The following is a 17,679-nucleotide window of genomic DNA, read 5'->3' as shown; positions in this document are numbered from 1 at the left end:
TTAAGTGTTAAGATGCAAGAACTCAGATTGAGCTGGGGTGGGGGGGTTAGACAGTGCTGACATATGTCCACTTATTAACCCTTGAGCAGGAGGCACAGTTTGGCAACTAACAGCACGCAGTAAGAGGAGATATCTAGCAGATATAACATACAATTGCAATGTTATGGACCCAATTTGGGAAAATATCTAGTGATTATCTATTTCCTTCAGGGACTGAACAGGTTTTAGGCTGCTTTCACCCTGGCACAATGGTAAACGTCGTGAATACAGACACATTGTATAAATGTTATCAGTATATTATTAATATGGCAACATTTTTAGCATTTGCAAATTTATACAGTTTGCAACTATATAAGACCAAAGACATAAAGAGCGAGTTTGTAGGGTAATTTGTGTTTTTGAATACAAAGGTTACAACAAATATACTGAAATATAATATTTTAAACATATGTGACTTAAAGATGAGCAAATTTCCCAAAATTGGTTTTGGTTCTAACTTCTAAGTCCTGGAACAGTGACTGTGCTACCCTTCTTATATTTGTTATCCATGGCCTCCTTCCCTCTTAAATCAACTCTGAAAATTATGCTAATGAGTCTGGAGGGCTCTGGGCACCTCTCCGTGCTCTGGCCTCACAGGCTGTTACATTGTTTCCCCCTCCCTCTTCTCTCTCAGCACTTCCCTCTTCCTGCTGTAATATCACTGCAACAGAGAAAGTTTCAGCACACAGCTACAGCACTGAGGGGCTCTGGTAACACCCTGCAGAACTCTTCTGGCTCATAAGCTTTACTGTTAAAGTTGATTTTAGAAGGAAGGAGGCCATGGATAATGCATATAAGAAAATTACCACAGTCATGGTTCCTGGATCTATGTGTAAGTGTCCCTGGTTTGTCATGAAGGATTTTGATGGTAGATTCCTCTCAGCCTCTGACCGACTTAAAGTTTAAAGATCTAAGGTAGAGTTAAGGGAAAACATAACAGAAATATGGACCTCTCATCTCTTCTCACATGTGGTCATCAGCTACTGAGACAGATCTGTGTAAGTGTATAAATCTATATATCAGTACATACATGTGTGTAAGGATGTGTAAATGTGTGAGCATACAAATATGAATATTTTCTTATGGGGTAGGAGGGTCTCTTTCAGAAGTCTGCTATGGGGCAATGCCTCTCCTAGTTAGGCTCCTGATCCCCTGGTAGGGGGATCAAGACCCCTTATAGCTGGCTGTGGTTGAAGACCAGGAATAACCATGATCCCTAGGTCCGATTTGCAGGATGCTAAATAGGGGGTCCTGGGCCTGGCCCTGGCTCAGGTCCTTGAAATGGTAGATAGTTGGCTGTCTAGTTGGCTGTCTAGAGCTCAAAAAATATGATTTTTTTTTAATAAAAATCATAGATAATTTGAATTGGCTCACTCATCAATATATATATCAAGAAATATAAACATGTACAGTATATAGTATGGCCACAATGTGCTGTAATAACACGATCGCCCAACGCTACAAACCTCAGGAGAGTATCATACACATCTTTAATTTTTCTAATACCCTCTTAATAATTTTCTGTCCCTGGGGACATGTGAAAAATTCATGACACCCTTGGATTCAAGTCTCGTTCAATTCATACAACTTTAATCAGAGATGTTTCCAAATTTGTCTTTTGTTTTGTTTGAGAAGATCGATTTCTCATCTCGACGGGAAATATATTGTTAAAGACGTCTGAGAGAGCGCCTCCGGCAACCTGTGCGACTGCTCAGCTGTGAAGGAAAGCTGTCACTCACCTCCACCAAGCAGACCACACAGAACCGGCAAAGTTTTTTCCTGACCTGGTAGACCGGCAACACGCAGGGGTCTACTAGGCTTGGGTATAACCATGCCAATCTGGTCCTACACAGTAGCTCCCTTGTTTGGTCCTTGTAACACTAACTGGCTTACCTTTCCATTTAGGTGGCCCCACCATACAGTGAAGGCCTTTTGTCAACTCAACGGGTCCAAAATTATCCAAAACCTATGAAAAAGTTACTGATGGGAAACGTTCCTCAGCTCTGAACATAATCTCAAGCAATGTTGAAGTAAAAGAGAATCTTTACATTCTTAATTCCATTCATATTCTTAACATCTAAAACAAAGCATAGACACTACTATTGACTGCAACTATGGTATCATCAAGTATCGTCAAGTCTTTAAATAGTTAACAAAGAGCCAGATCCTATCTATCATGTTACCCCATAAATTTACATTTTGACTCACACCCTATTCTGTGTGACTGCGCTGCCCTCACCTCGTCTTCCTCATCAAATATACAGAGGGGTGATGTCAGGGGCTCCTTAGGTTGCACAAGGAGCTATGTCTCATCCTCCCATGAACAGGCTGAGCTTATCCAGACGCGGTGATGTCACAAGACTGGAGAACTGAGCCGTATACCACTGACCACTATGGGAAATTCATCATTGTCCCCCTAAGGACCTTTATGATGAATTTAAGGGGCCATTTTGTCAGGATGATCCCCTAATCATGAGACGATCACTGCATGGAGCTCTAGTGATCAGATGAAATCTATGGGAGACTGTAGCAGAGTGTTTCATTTCCCTACAGCTCCTCCACTGGGCAAATTGAGTATTGAATGGTTAGTGTTAAAATGAATGGGCTGGTTTCTTGACCCATAAAATGAATGGACTATTTGTAGAGTACAGGGACATGTTGGGTCCTCCAGAGAGAGATGCTCTTTGTATATAGTTGTATATTCACTATTTTTGTATGTATGGTCCCATCTCTGGTGTTCTATATAATCTTTAATAGAATATGGGGTGTTCAATAGTTAGACCCAAACAGCTAAACCCCAAGTAGGTCATAAGTAGCGTCAGTCTTGGACTGGGTTTTCTTGGGTCCTCCGGATAAATTATACTGGTGGACCAAAATCCATCGAACTCTAGGAAATCGACTATAGAAGCCTCCATGTAATGCTTTTTATCTGTTAGACCTCTAGCGTCCAATATTGGGTTACAGCCTAGAACCAGAAAAGGATTCTCTAGTACTCTGGTGGACCAGTCTGACACTAGGGGGGGTGCTACATCTTGCACCCCCACTATACACTATGCTGGAAGAACAGAGCTCTGCCTGTAGCAGTCATCCAGACGACAGATGTCATTACACATGGAGTTTTCTTCTCTGACGGTAGAGTCACCACTGACATGGCTGTAGTAAACTTAGCTCCAGTGGTACCGGGGGGCACTTGTTCCAATCAACTGTCCTATAAGTTTTCATCAAAACTTGACACAGTAGTGTTTGTTACAATTGAGCCCAGTCTAGTACATCCATTGTGATACATTGTTCCTGTGCTGTTACATTGTAACCACTGTAAAAAAAACTACTGCCATAGGCAAGAGATTTGTGCTACCTGATTTTATGGTCAATCAAGCCTGATACAATTTTAACAGAGCAAACAGAGATTTGGAATATTGTGACAAATGGAAACACTAGGTATATTATAAAGTTGCGTGCAATAAGAGCAGCAGGCGCTCATCATGTAGACCTCCCACCCTCCTCTGCCTTCTATCTTTCAGTCCTCCAGCAGCTGCTCCGTGTATTTCCTCCTCCTGTTACACAATGCATTGCCTATAGAGACAGCAGAAGTCATATGAGCCCCCATATCCTCAGCGTTATTACCTGCTGGCCGGCTCTAGACCTCCTTCCAGGACTCATTAGGATCAGAAGAGACTGTGAGCCATCTTCTTCCAGACATTGTGCACAGATCCTGATTCCTGACCCTGTCACTGCTCAATCTCTGGCCACTGACAAGTGAAGCGCACGTCACCAGCACAAGTAAACAGCGGTGACAATGGCCTGACATGAAAGGGACTTATTTACATTCAAAAGAGTAGCCTGCACTGCGCCAACATCTCTAGCCAGGGACCTGGCGTCCGCCCCGCTGTCACCTGGTGCCAGGACAATGCTGCAGGCCCCATCATCACATCTGCCATGTCCACAGTGACACCACAGGTGACATGTCTGCCGCACTCATGTCTATAAGTCCAGGATGTGATATCACTTAGTCTATTCATGCAAAACTATGAATAACCGAACCATAATGTTCTGTTTATAGCACTAGACTCCTCATATGTATAAAGAGATCTTATGGGAGCTCTAAGACTCCTAGGTCAGGGACAACTGCACCCGCGACACCCCCAGTCGACCCCTTGCAGTCTAGAAAATCTGTCTATCTAAGACTTCCATTTGTCATAATTTAGGGAACAACACAGCATTACACTCCCCATCCTGATATGTATAATATACACTCACCGGCCACTTTATTAGGTACACCTGTCCAACTGCTCGTTAACACTTAATTTATAATCAGCCAATCACATGGCGGCAACTCAGTGCATTTAGGCATGTAGACATGGTCAAGACAATCTCCTGCAGGGGAAGAAAGGTGATTTGTGGCCTTTGAACGTGGCATGGTTGTTGGTGCCAGAAGGGCTGGTCTGAGTATTTCAGAAACTGCTGATCTACTGGGATTTTCACGCACAACCATCTCTAGGGTTTACAGAGAATGGTCCGAAAAAGAAAAAACATCCAGTGAGCGGCAGTTCTGTGGGCAGAAATGCCTTGTTGATGCCAGAGGTCAGAGGAGAATGGGCAGACTGGTTCAAGCTGATAGAAAGGCAACAGTGACTCAAATCGCCCCCAGTTACAACCAAGGTAGGCAGAAGAGCATCTCTGAACGCACAGTACGTCCAACTTTGAGGCAGATGGGCTACAGCAGCAGAAGACCACACCGGGTGCCACTCCTTTCAGCTAAGAACAGGAAACTGAGGCTACAATTTGCACAAGCTCATCGAAATTGGACAGTAGAAGATTGGAAAAACGTTGCCTGGTCTGATGAGTCTCGATTTCTGCTGCGACATTTGGATGGTAGGGTCAGAATTTGGTACAACAACATGAAAGCATGGATCCATCCTGCCTTGTATCAGCGGGTCAGGCTGGTGGTGGTGGTGTCATGGTGTGGGGAATATTTTCTTGGCACTCTTTGGGCCCCTTGGTACAACGCCACAGCCTACCTGAGTATTGTTGCTGACCATGTCCATCCCTTTATGAGCACAATGTACCCTGTAACATCTGATGGCTACTTTCAGCAGGATAATGCGCCAGGTCATAAAGCTGGAAGCATCTCAGACTGGTTTCTTGAACATGACAATGAGGTCACTGGACACAAATGGCCTCCACAGTCACCAGATCTCAATCCAATAGAGCATCTTTGGGATGTGGTGGAACGGGGGATTCGCATCATGGATGTGCAGCCGACAAATCTGCGGCAACTGTGTGATGCCATCATGTCAATATGGACCAAAATCTCTGAGGAGCTTCCAGCACCTTGTTGTATCTATGCCACGAAGAATTGAGGCAGTTCTGAAGGCAAAAGGGGGTCCAACCCGTTACTAGCATGGTGTACCTAATAAAGTGTACCCACTGTGTGTATTATCCCTGTACTGTGACATCACTGTGTGTATTATCCCTGTACTGTGACACCACTGTGTGTATTATCCCTGTACTGTGACATCACTGTGTGTATTATCTCTGTACTGTGACATCACTGTGTGTATTATCCCTGTACTGTGACATCGCTGTGTGTATTATCTCTGTACTGTGACATCACTGTGTGTATTATCCCTGTACTGTGACATCGCTGTGTGTATTATCCCTGTACTGTGACATCGCCGTGTGCATTATCCCTGTACTGTGACATCGCCGTGTGTATTATCCCCTGTACTGTGACATCGCTGTGTGTATTATCCCTGTACTGTGACATCGCTGTGTGTATTATCCCTGTACTGTGACATCACTGTGTGTATTATCCCTGTACTGTGACATCACTGTGTGTATTATCTCTGTACTGTGACATCACTGTGTGTATTATCCCCTGTACTGTGACATCACTGTGTGTATTATTCCTGTACTGTGACATCACTGTGTGTATTATCCCTGTACTGTGACATCGCCGTGTGTATTATCCCCTGTACTGTGACATCGCTGTGTGTATTATCCCTGTACTGTGACATCACTGTGTGTATTATCTCTGTACTGTGACATCACTGTGTGTATTATCCCTGTACTGTGACATCACTGTGTGTATTATCTCTGTACTGTGACATCACTGTGTGTATTATCCCCTGTACTGTGACATCACTGTGTGTATTATTCCTGTACTGTGACATCACTGTGTGTATTATCCCTGTACTGTGACATCACTGTGTGTATTACCCCTGTACTGTGACATCACTGTGTGTATTATCCCTGTACTGTGACATCACTGTGTGTATTATCCCTGTACTGTGACATCACTGTGTGTATTATGCCCTGTACTGTGACATCACTGTGCAGATTATCTCTTTACTGTGCCATCGCTGTGTAATTTTGTTTTCACAATATATTGTAGTGCAGTACTAGTATGTATGATCATGATGAGATTACTACAATCCCCATCATCCTCTATACAGTAATGCTAGGGAACATACAACATATCACATAGTGTGAGTACATCCGGTGTCATCTTTATTTATAGATTCTGAATAGAACCGTATTAACCTCCTACAGCACCACAGTCCTACGCCCCGTAGCTTCCTATAGATAGCAACAGGTGGTGTCACCTTAAAGATTGTATACATTAAAGGGGGAAGGAGGAGAGCGGAGCAGCCTGGAAACACAAGATTCCCGTAACCTAGAGCCCATCGCTTCTACAAACAAAAGCCATTGGTGCGGACGGATCAGATAACGGCAGGACAGCGCTTACCTTTAGTACAACTCCCACATGTCCACAAGGGCTGCAGTCCTAAAGCCGGCACCTCCCCCTCGTCACAGGCGTCCTGTAATGGTGATTATAGGGTTAGGAGACCCCCGGAGCCATGGCTGCGGCCCCACACATATACACCGCACACTGGCCTTCCCTACGTCCCAATGCATATTTGATGACAGCTATTATTCTCAAATCAGTCATGGATGGAGAGGGGACCGCTACACTGCACTTAACCCCTCGCCAGCTGCACCCTTCAAGATGCAGGACGAAAGCTGGAGTAGTTGTCAAAGAACTTCCTAATACATACCTCAGCTGCTGCAGAACATCATAATACAACATCAACTGCTAAAGGGGCAGCACGGTGGCTCAGTGGTTAGCATTACATCCTTGCAGCGCTGGGGTCCTGGGTTCATGTCCCAGGGTCAACATCTGCAAAGAGTTTGTATGTTCTCTCATTGTTTGCGTTCCTCCGGGTCCTCCAGTTTCCTCCCACACTCCAAAACATACTAGTAGGTTTATTAGATTGTAAGCCCCATTGGGGACAAGGACCGATTTGGCAAGTTCTGTGCAGCGCTGCGTAATATGTGTGCTATATAAATATAGGAATTATTATAATTAACAACTTCAGACACACCTCAGCTGCTGCAGTACCTCATAAAACGCACATCAGCTGCCTCCGACCCAATATAATAAAGAATTCAGATGCTGCAGAACATCATTATACATCCTGCAGCAGTTGAGCATAATAGAGAAGTCAGCTGCTGCAAAACCTCCTAATACACCCCTTGGCTGCTGCTATACATCATACTTGGATGATGCAAAATATCATACTACACATGGCAGCTGCTGCAGAACTTCATATTACACAACTCTGCTGCTGGAGAATGTCATAACAGACACCACAGCTGCTGCAGAACCTGATAAAGCACACTAAAGCTAAAACAAACTATAATAAGTTTAAAACTATAATTACAACCTTAATTTTCATCCTTCATCATGGAGGCAGGTGTCTGTGGAGACTCTGAATATTAGATTTTATGAGATAACTATGTGCAAGGTGCGGATAGTGATTTGCTATGGATATTAGGAGTAGTAAAAAAACTTACCTCAGCAAAAGTGGTGTGAATAACATAGGAGCACATTATATAATTTTAACACAGAAGTTACCTGGGGCGAGAGTCTCAGCTCGCCTCTGTCAGGGTACATGCTCCACTTCTATACATCACATAGGATCAAAGTCTAGAAGACTACCAATACATATTAGAAGGCGCCCAATACATATTCGATGGTCGTTCCATTTACAATTGATTTTTATCTATTATATAAAGGTCTTCAGGGGGAATTCACACAGCAAATTTATAAAAGAGTAAAATAAAATTTCCCGGATGTTCAGTCACTTCAATTTCTGCAACATATCTGCCATGAGATTTCATCCTCATGAAAACAAAGATGGCCGCCGAGTTCATATTGTGTTATTTTTCTTTCATCCAAAAGCTAAAACTGCTATTTTATTTAGTTGTTCTTCTCCTTCCTGGTATTCAACCTCCATTTTACGTCACATAATCTTCCATTTTCCTGTCAGAATTTGTGAGGAAGATAGGACGCGCTCCTGCACAGACGTCTCCTCACGTTTCCCTCCAAAACTCCTCCTTCCCATTGGTCAGTCACTTGCTTGTGACTCTGCCTCTCTTCCATATATAATGTACCTCACCGGAGAGATGCTGCTGCACTACTAATCCCAGCAATGGCCCTGAAGATTTTAATGCCCCCCCCTCCATACTACAAAATTAAAAAACATTATTAAAATCTGACAGGAAACTGAGTCTTTTCCATAATATTTTACTGATGGGTGGTATTTACCGCTTCACAATGCTTTGTTGCTATGGGCAACAATGCCAAATTTCTGTCACACATTTTTTTTTTTAATAAAAGCAGATAAATAGAAGCAAATTGGTCGACATAAAGTGTGATCTAAAACCAATATTTTGTTTATTGGTCATTACCGGGATATTTTACCAGTTTTCTTAAAAAAAAAAAATTGCTCTTTGTAACATGGCAGGTGTTTGCACAGTTCTGGTTCCGATACCAGCGCCTCTTCCGTAGTACACGGTTATAGATTCACAGTAATGCTGGTTGCAATGTCACGTGGTTTTATATATTTTTATTAATATTTAATCCTAAGGTGTAAGGCAGCGGTAAACGGCTTTTAATTAGGTTATCAGCCATTTTATTTCTTGACTACTTGGATGACGTCTTCGTGTTCCATGTTGTGGGTCAGTCCTACTCTCTGGGGGCTGTATTTCGTGCTGGTTCCCTTTAAATATAAAATTTTAAAATGTCAGAAAAGGTGAAGTGAAAGAAATAGGTTCAAAACAAACCCCATCCTACCATACAATATAAAATACTATAAAAAAAATTATTTAAAGGGCCGTACCATTAATGACCTACTAAATTGACTGGAACTTTTTCCATCATACACATGGGACACGATTACTTATCCTGTACTGATCCCGAGTTACATGATGTATTATACGCCAAAGCTGCACTCACTATTCTGCTGCTGGTGCAGTCACTGTACATACATGACATTACTTATCCTGTACTGATCCTGAGTTACATCCTGTATTATACCCCAGAGCTGCACTCACTATTCTGCTGCTGGTGCAGTCACTGTGTACATACATGACATTACTTAACATGTACTGATCCTGAGTTACATCCTATATTATACTCCAGTGCTGCACTCACTATTCTGCTGCTGGTGCAGTCACCGTGTACATACATGACATTACTTAACATGTACTGATCCTGAGTTACATCCTGTATTATAATCCAGAGCTGCACTCACTATTCTGCTGCTGGTGCAGTCACTGTGTACATACATGACATTACTTGTCCTGTACTGATCCTGAGTTACATCCTATATTATACTCCAGTGCTGCACTCACTATTCTGCTGCTGGTGCAGTCACCGTGTACATACATGACATTACTTAACATGTACTGATCCTGAGTTACATCCTGTATTATAATCCAGAGCTGCACTCACTATTCTGCTGCTGGTGCAGTCACTGTGTACATACATGACATTACTTATCCTGTACTGATCCTGAGTTATATCCTGTATTATACTCCAGAGCTGGACTCACTATTCTGCTGCTGGTGCAGTCACTGTGTACATACATGACATTACTTATCCTGTACTGATCCCGAGTTACATCCTGTATTATACCCTAGAGCTGCACTCACTATTCTGCTGGTGGTGCAGTCACTGTGTACATACATGACATTACTTATCCTGTACTGATCCTGAGTTACATCCTGTATTATACCCCAGAGCTGCACTCACTATTCTGCTGCTGGTGCAGTCACTGTGTACATACATGACATTACTTATCCTGTACTGATCCTGAGTTACATCCTGTATTATACCCCAGAGCTGCAGTCACTATTCTGCTGCTGGTGCAGTCACCGTGTACATACATGACATTACTTAACATGTACTGCTATACATTGATTCATGTATGATACTTACCCAAACTAGGGCATATTTAAACTGACTGGCAAGCGTCCTGTGAATCCGATGACACTGTTAAACGATACACAAAACATTAGTAACGCCCAAGTAGTAATCTTAAAAGAAATTTAATTTCAAAAAAAAAAAAAAACCCCTGAAGATTTAAAGTGGACTGAGGATGGAGATTCACTTTAACATAAGTGGTGAAACTATACTACAAGCTACTGTTTTGTGTTATCAGCCACACATAAGTATAGCAATGTGCCAGTCATTGGACTGGTTGCCCATGTCCTTCAGTATACAGTTTAAAATAATAACCCTCATCCACAAAGCTCTGCACAATGCTGCACTTCTCTACCTCTCTTCTCTCATCTCACTCTATTACCCAACCTGTGCTCTTCGATCTGTCAGTGATATTAGATTAATTTCTACCTTAATTTAAACCTCTCACTCACATCTCCAGGACTTCTCCCGAGCCGCATCAATTCTGTGGAATGACCTTCTAAGACTATCAGACTAACACCCAACCTCCAAAGCTTCCAACCTGCTCTTAAAACCCATTTATTTAGGCAGATCTATCACACTCACAAACTGCCTGTATCTCCAACTCTGTCTTTACTAACCCGTCCTCCTCCTCCTCCCCCCTGTCATCGGGCAAACACCAGATACCAAGCTCCAGGCTTCTCCGCAGTAACATTCACCTTAGTCTCTGTAAGTGAGATGTGGCTGATGGTTGGTTCACGCAGAATCCTCTTTTTTTTTTTAAATTATTTTTTTTCTGTTTCCTTATAAAGAATGGCTAGACCATTATACAAGCTCTTGTGTCCCCTCTCCTCATCCTTATAGACTGTAAGCTCTTGTGTCACCCCCATTATATTTGTATGTGTCCCCTATGAGTTGTACAGAATATGATGGTGCCATATAAATAAAGATGATTATTATTATTATTACCACATGTTCTACTGAGGCGCCTTTCCGGAGGATTATGGCATCTGCAAAATCCGGCCTCTCTGTGAAGATAACACACAGACATTTACTACTACAGCGCCTGCCATCACATACATAAGAATCAATATTATACAACTTCTAAATAAGGGAAAAATAATTGCCAAAGTCACAGATCAGAGATGATTCCACTGCTGGGATCCCTGGCAATCTAACATGACGTGTGCGACTTTCCTGCAGCACCCCCGCAGGAGAAATGAAGCATTGCACAAGTCCCATTGAAGAATCAGTATTCTCCCTACGTAATGCACAGATATCGGGTCATTCAAACCTTCTGAACTTGTGCATTAAAAATCTACAAACTAACAACAACATTTTGGCAGTAGTTCCTACTGGGGGGGGGGGGGTTAAATTTATCAAATCTATTAAAAACTAAGTAAATGGGCACTGCAAAAAATAAAAAAATAAAAAAAACTCTACAAATACGGTTTGTGAATCCGGGCTTAAAGGACACAGGAAATGTCTTAGATTCAGGTTGAAAGGCCATCAGATGTCTGATTTTGATTTCTGGATGGGATAAGAACAGAAAATCTCTTACGTCCTCGCTTTTTAGTGTAGATGCAGGTAAGTGCCAAATATTGCCATAACATCTCCAGCAGATAATCCAAGTTCAGCTTCATTCCACAACTGGAAGAGACAAAGACCAAGTAGTGAGATCCATGAAGCCCCCAGAGACCCCACAGCATTTATTGTAGATACACAGTGTGGTATCGGTGTTCTGTGACAGTGTTTACCAGCATAAACTACATCAACATGGTGACATACGATGTTGTGTACACTGTATCCAGATGTGCCGGGCCCAGTGTACATTGTATGTAGATGAGTTTGGTGTTTAGACCAGTGTGCATGTTATCTGGTGCAATGTGTGCATGTATGTAGATGTGTGTGGTGGCCCAGTGTATACTGTATGTATATGTGCGTGTTGTCCAGTTTAATGTGTGTATGTAAGATAACACAACAGTATCACACCAGCACTAAACCCTCAGGAGCTTCCGGACCTCACCTGATGACCACACTGTGCGGCTGCCGGGCCAGTCTGTCCACCTCCTCCATGGAGATCTGATCTATTTTATTATACACCTGCAGAGAGGAGACAGCAGCACATTAGACACTACTCACATATAGTCTTCTTCCGAAAACAGGCACAATATACAACTCTAAGCAAACCTCTCACCCCCAGGGTATGTCACCTACAGTAAATAATTGTATTCTCCACGTGTAGCCCATACGAGGTGCAACACTAACCAATCAGAGCGGCCAGACAGTGTAGGACATAATCAAAGTATTCATACATTTCCAGGAGGAATAACAGAGGGGAGCTACAACATTTCATTTTATGAATAGATGTTATGTCACAGTTCGCACGTCTGGTAACATAGATCTCCTTCCTGCACTGACAGTTTGTACAGATATATAAAGGAAGGTTTTGTGCCGTGCATTGTAACAGGCATTCATGTATGTCAGGTAAATTCCTGGTAGTGGCCAGTCATCAGATTGAAGTCCGAATTAGACGACCCCCACCCCATTCTCTTATTCAACTTAGTATAGACAGATAGAACAGGAATATTGTGGACTCACATAGAGACAAGGCATGTACACTCTGTTCCCCACTATTACATCTATGAAGTCATCGGGGCTGCAGTCCTCCCGGAACAGAACCTCAGCGTTAAACATTTCTAGAAAAAAGGCTCGTCAAGGTCCAAAACAGAAAGAACATAGGACAATATAGGATAAATCCATGCATGGCTAGACAGACAGAAGAGCTGGAAGGATACTGTATTCATGCAGGATGAGCTGCACCAGTTTCTCGGAGCACTGGGTCAGGGGGACGGTGGAGTTGAAGGAGATGCCTCCTCCTTTCTTGGGCTGGAAGACAAATACAAGATACTTCACCATTACATCAGAATACAGGAAAGCTCCACCTCATATCTAATAAACCACAAGTACATTCATATCCTTAAAGGGATTGGCCTTAGAGTAAAAGATGTTCCCTGTGCTCATCAGGGGTGGTACGCCCACGGGGACATGAGGATGGGGGTCCAGTTTCCCAAAATATGAAGCCCCATATCAAACATGGACACTGCCACTCCATTCTCTGTCTATGGCACTACTGTACCCTCGACCCCATAGGCCATGAATGGGGTGGCTTACACTCTATTCAGGCAAGAGGATCAGCCCGGTTTTTAGGACCACTGTTAGTCCCAGTGGTCAGACCTTCACTGATCACCAAGATCTCCTGTGCATAAGGGATAACAATAAAATCTAGACCAACCCCATTTAACTATTCACAGAGCAATCTGTGGCTGATGAATACGGGCAGTGGCCCATGGATATATCCATAGGGATTTCCACTGACCTGTGAGCACTAGCCAAGGTCTAGGAACACTAACCTTGAAGTATATGTTGGGCTTGTTCTTGTTTAGTCGAATCCCCACAGTCTCCAGCTCTTTCTCTAGTAAGGACCTGATAAAGAGGCAGCAATCTATTAGAATTCATCCAAATGTGTTTTGTTTTACAAGTGACTGATGTTGGTGGCCAGACTGTAGCGCTCACCTCTGGACTTCACCCTTTGTGGCATCCAACATCATGATGACCACGTCAGAAGTTCGGGCGACGGCGATGACCTGGCGACCTCTACCCTTTCCTATAACGGCAAAGTTTAGATAAGTATAGGGCACACTGGGTATATAGTAGGAGCATTCTAACCACAGAGACCCCCTCCATTCATATAAATGAGGGTCTCAATGCACAGGTTGGCCTTTCCTCCACAAAGGCTGTAGAGGAAGTATGCACGGCTGTCTTGCCACCCCATTCATTTGGGGAACTAAGACCCCCTTTTATCAGTGGGGGTCCATATGATCTTACGCCCCTGGAACTTCAAGTTAGGCCTCTTACACATGAACGTAAGCTATGCCCAGGCCACAACCTGTGTGTAACATACAGCCCCCTGGAGAAGGGGAGGAGCGAGTGCTCCTCACCCCTCCCCTCTCCATAGGGCACCGGCGAAACACATATATACTAACCATACTGTGCACAATGCACTTCTATGGCGGCTGCAGGCTGTATCGTCGTTCGTGCGGCCACCATATATGTTCGTGTGCATTGAGGCTTAGATACAGTTAGAAAGGTGAAATTTATGAACAGAAGATCCAGCGCTCACCTTGTGCTGCACCTTCAATAATTCCCGGCAGATCCAGAAGCTGAATGTTCGCTCCTTTGTACTGGAAAACAAAAATGGATCCCCATATAAACCACAGCATACAGGATCTATCATCATGTATACAGACCTCTCCCGACAAACGTATCCGGTCTACACAATCCTCAGAAAGACATTTTACCTGAACTGAACACCAGAAAATTGTGTCCTGTTGATGACTTTTTCCTCAGAGAGGATTGTCTAGACTGGATACAACTGTAACAAACCCTCAGCTGTGAGATGAATTAAGTATTTTGATACACTGACAGCAAGCAGGGATTTTGAAACAATAAGGAATTTCAAACCCATTTAATTTCAGTATATGAAACACCATTGTGTCCATTCCTCCTTACCTCTATCACCCCGGGGATGCAGGTCAGCGTGGTGAACTCGTAGGAGGCAGCCTCGCTAGCAGTGGAGGTCATCAGACTCAGAAAGGTGGACTGGAAAAGATTTTTAAAATTTCCAAATCCATTAAAAAAAAAAAAAAATTTACTTCCCCAATTTTTGTAAGTTCAATATACACTATAAAACATTGCATTTTAATTTTACACATAATATCGTTATTTATACTCTAGTCACAGCCAAAGCAGAACAAAGTCTCCTCTACTGCTTAATGATTTGTATAAGCAGGTAGGACCAACTACTGACACATTCTAGTGTCTTCTCTTTCTCATCGTATGGTTGGCAAGCAGAGGATCCAGTGATCTGTAGGGTAAGCATTCAGACCAACAATGATGAAAAAGAGAATAGATGCTTGTTTTCTGGGACCCTCACTGCTATCAGCTACTCTGTGGATATGGGACAACATGTATACTAGGGACAACCCCTTTAAAGGAAATCTATCATCAAACCCCATCATGATAAACCAGGGACACTTACTAATAGATACATTTACAATTATGCTAATCAGTCAGATGGGCTGTTGGGGGTGTTACCAGAGCCCCTATGTGCTGCAGATGCACAGGCTGTTACATTGTGCAGGAGCACTTCCCCCTCTCCCACTGTGAGATTGCATCAGGCAGAGGACGGTGCAGATGGAACGGGTGGAGACAGTGTAACAGCATGTGAAGCTACAGCACAGAGGGGCTCTGCTTACGTCCCCGGAGCCCTTCTGCTTATTAGCATAAGCGTAAAAGTTAATTTTAGAAGGAAGGAGGCCATGGATAACAAGCATAAGGAGATTGCCACAGTCATGGTGCCTGGATCTAGGAGTAAGCTTCCCTGGTTTATCATGATGGATTCTAGTAGGGTATTTAATGATGCAGAGGTGGCAGTTGACCATCTTATGTGTGATGCAGCTCCGGATGTGACTAGAGTACAAGATTTCATCTCGCTCTAGAGATTATAGTATATGTAGTAACACAGGTTCCAGGGTGCGTACCGACCTTACCCACAGAGGGGAACCCAATCAACGCCACCCTGGCATCTCCAGATTTCATCACATCGAAGCCTTCTCCTTTGCCGGCAGCAGATTTGGAGGGCTCCAGGAGCTGGGCTCTGTACTTGGCGAGCTTGGCCTTCAGCAATCCTAAGTGATACTCAGTTGCTGCGAAGGAAGGAAAAAGTAAAGTTATAGGCGGCACATTGTAACAGAACATCTGCTGTGAGATAGATATGACCCCTGTGCATGGAAAATAAGACACCAGCACCCCTCCTACTAAAGAGTGACAACCTGAACCCCCACAGGACATGGAGACACATAGCTTGAACCCCTTCATTCTAATGCACATAGTAGGGGGTCGCTGCCCCTTTAAATCCAGCCGCTGGGCCCCCCACGTGTGACCCCGGGGCCTGCACCTCACCCTTATTCTTCTGGGTCCTGGCGATCTCCTTCTCGATCTCGGAGATCTTCTCTAGGATCCCCATGTCTGCGGCCTCCCGACTACAACCAACACCGACAGGAAAGGAAGCGGAGAGCAAGGGAGCCGGGGAAGAGCGGAGCTACTACCAGACGTCATCAGGCCGCGACCGGCGCGCAGCGGCCATCTTTGTTGAGGGCTTCGTCCCTTTACTAATCCTGCTGATAGGGAATGCTGGTTTAACCCTTTATTTGGGATTAACATACAGGAAAATGATGTGGGAGTGATGTTTTTATTCCCAAATTTGAATGTACGAGTCTAATTAAAGAGAACCAGCAAAAGGAAAATGTATACCTAAAATTATATAACCAAAAATAATAAGATATATGTGTCTATAATAGCTCCAGTATGTAGGATATATGATGCCTATACTACGCCCCCTATGGACATATATGGCTATAGTTAAACCCCCAGTATTTAACATATATGCAGCTATACTACCCCTAGTATGTAGGATATATAGGGCCTATACTACCCCCAGTATGTAGTGTATATGTGGCTATACTACCCCCAGTATGTAGGATATATAGTGCCTATACTACCCCCTCAGTATGTAGAATATATGCGGCTATACTATCCCCAGTATGTAGGATATATAGTGCCTATACTACCCCCTCAGTATGTAGAATATATGCAGCTATACTACCCCCGGTATGTAGGATATATAGGGCCTATACTATGCAGCTATACTATCTCCAAAATGTAGAATATATGCAGTTATACTACCCCTAGTATGTAGGATATATGCAGCAATACTATCTCCAATATGTAGGATAAATGCAGCTATACCACCCCAGTATGTAGGATATATGCAGCTATACTATCTCCAATATGTAGGATAAATGCGGCTATATTACCCCCAGTATGTAGGATATATGCAGCAATACTATCTCCAATATGTAGGATAAATGCAGCTATACCACCCCAGTATGTAGGATATATGCAGCTATACTATCTCCAATATGTAGGATAAATGCGGCTATATTACCCCCAGTATGTAGGATATATGCAGCTATACTATCTCCAATATGTAGAATATATGCAGCTATACCACCCCAGTATGTAGGATATATGCAGCTATACTATCTCCAATATGTAGGATAAATGCGGCTATATTACCCCCAGTATGTAGGATATATGCAGCTATACTATCTCCAATATGTAGAATATATGCAGCTATACCACCCCAGTATGTAGGATATATGCAGCTATACTATCTCCAATATGTAGGATAAATGCGGCTATACTACCCCCAGTATGTAGGATATATGCAGCTATACTATCTCCAATATGTAGGATAAATGCAGCTA

The 17,679-nt window shown here is 43.2% G+C and overlaps 2 protein-coding genes across 6 annotated transcripts in view; both read right to left on the bottom strand.

Moving 5' to 3' along the window:
* MYO15A (myosin XVA) overlaps positions 1-7,932 on the bottom strand; it is a 93,166-nt gene extending 85,234 nt beyond the window's left edge. For 3 of the 5 annotated variants that reach the window (XM_072119880.1, XM_072119885.1, XM_072119881.1), the window contains exon 1: positions 3,664-3,854. In XM_072119880.1, coding sequence (XP_071975981.1) covers positions 3,664-3,699 — 36 coding nt within the window. In that variant the 5' untranslated portion in view covers positions 3,700-3,854. Of the gene's footprint in view, positions 1-3,663; positions 3,855-6,787; positions 6,861-7,896 lie in introns of those variants that run through there. The other 2 variants (XM_072119882.1, XM_072119883.1) reach the window with 2 other exon arrangements.
* Positions 7,933-8,936: 1,004 nt separating this feature from the next.
* DRG2 (developmentally regulated GTP binding protein 2) lies at positions 8,937-16,485 on the bottom strand. The gene is made up of 13 exons (XM_072119879.1): positions 16,313-16,485; positions 15,896-16,056; positions 14,861-14,950; positions 14,472-14,532; positions 13,865-13,955; positions 13,702-13,774; positions 13,087-13,177; positions 12,890-12,987; positions 12,315-12,391; positions 11,850-11,938; positions 11,258-11,316; positions 10,325-10,378; positions 8,937-9,104 (listed from the first exon to the last, which is right to left on the bottom strand). The coding sequence occupies exons 1-13, from the start codon at positions 16,374-16,376 to the stop codon at positions 9,018-9,020; spliced, it is 1,095 nt and encodes a 364-aa protein (XP_071975980.1). The 5' UTR covers positions 16,377-16,485; the 3' UTR covers positions 8,937-9,017.
* Positions 16,486-17,679: the final 1,194 nt, after the last annotated feature.

The sequence above is a fragment of the Engystomops pustulosus genome, chromosome 8 (genome assembly GCF_040894005.1).
Source record: "Engystomops pustulosus chromosome 8, aEngPut4.maternal, whole genome shotgun sequence".
In the NCBI taxonomy this organism is placed as follows: domain Eukaryota; kingdom Metazoa; phylum Chordata; class Amphibia; order Anura; family Leptodactylidae; genus Engystomops; species Engystomops pustulosus.
The sequence above is the reverse complement of the archived record's forward strand: the minus strand, read 5'-3'. Positions and strand labels throughout refer to the sequence as shown.

Excerpts from the sequence above, each read along its gene's own strand:
- DRG2 (XM_072119879.1), bottom strand. The coding sequence starts at position 16,376 with ATGGGGATCCTAGAGAAGATCTCCGAGATCGAGAAGGAGATCGCCAGG. Across the intron at positions 12,988-13,086 it reads GCTCATCCTGCATGAATACA|AAATGTTTAACGCTGAGGTT; the intron begins GTATCCTTCCAG and ends CCTTTTTTCTAG. Across the intron at positions 11,317-11,849 it reads CTACACTAAAAAGCGAGGAC|AGAGGCCGGATTTTGCAGAT; the intron begins GTAAGAGATTTT and ends TTATCTTCACAG.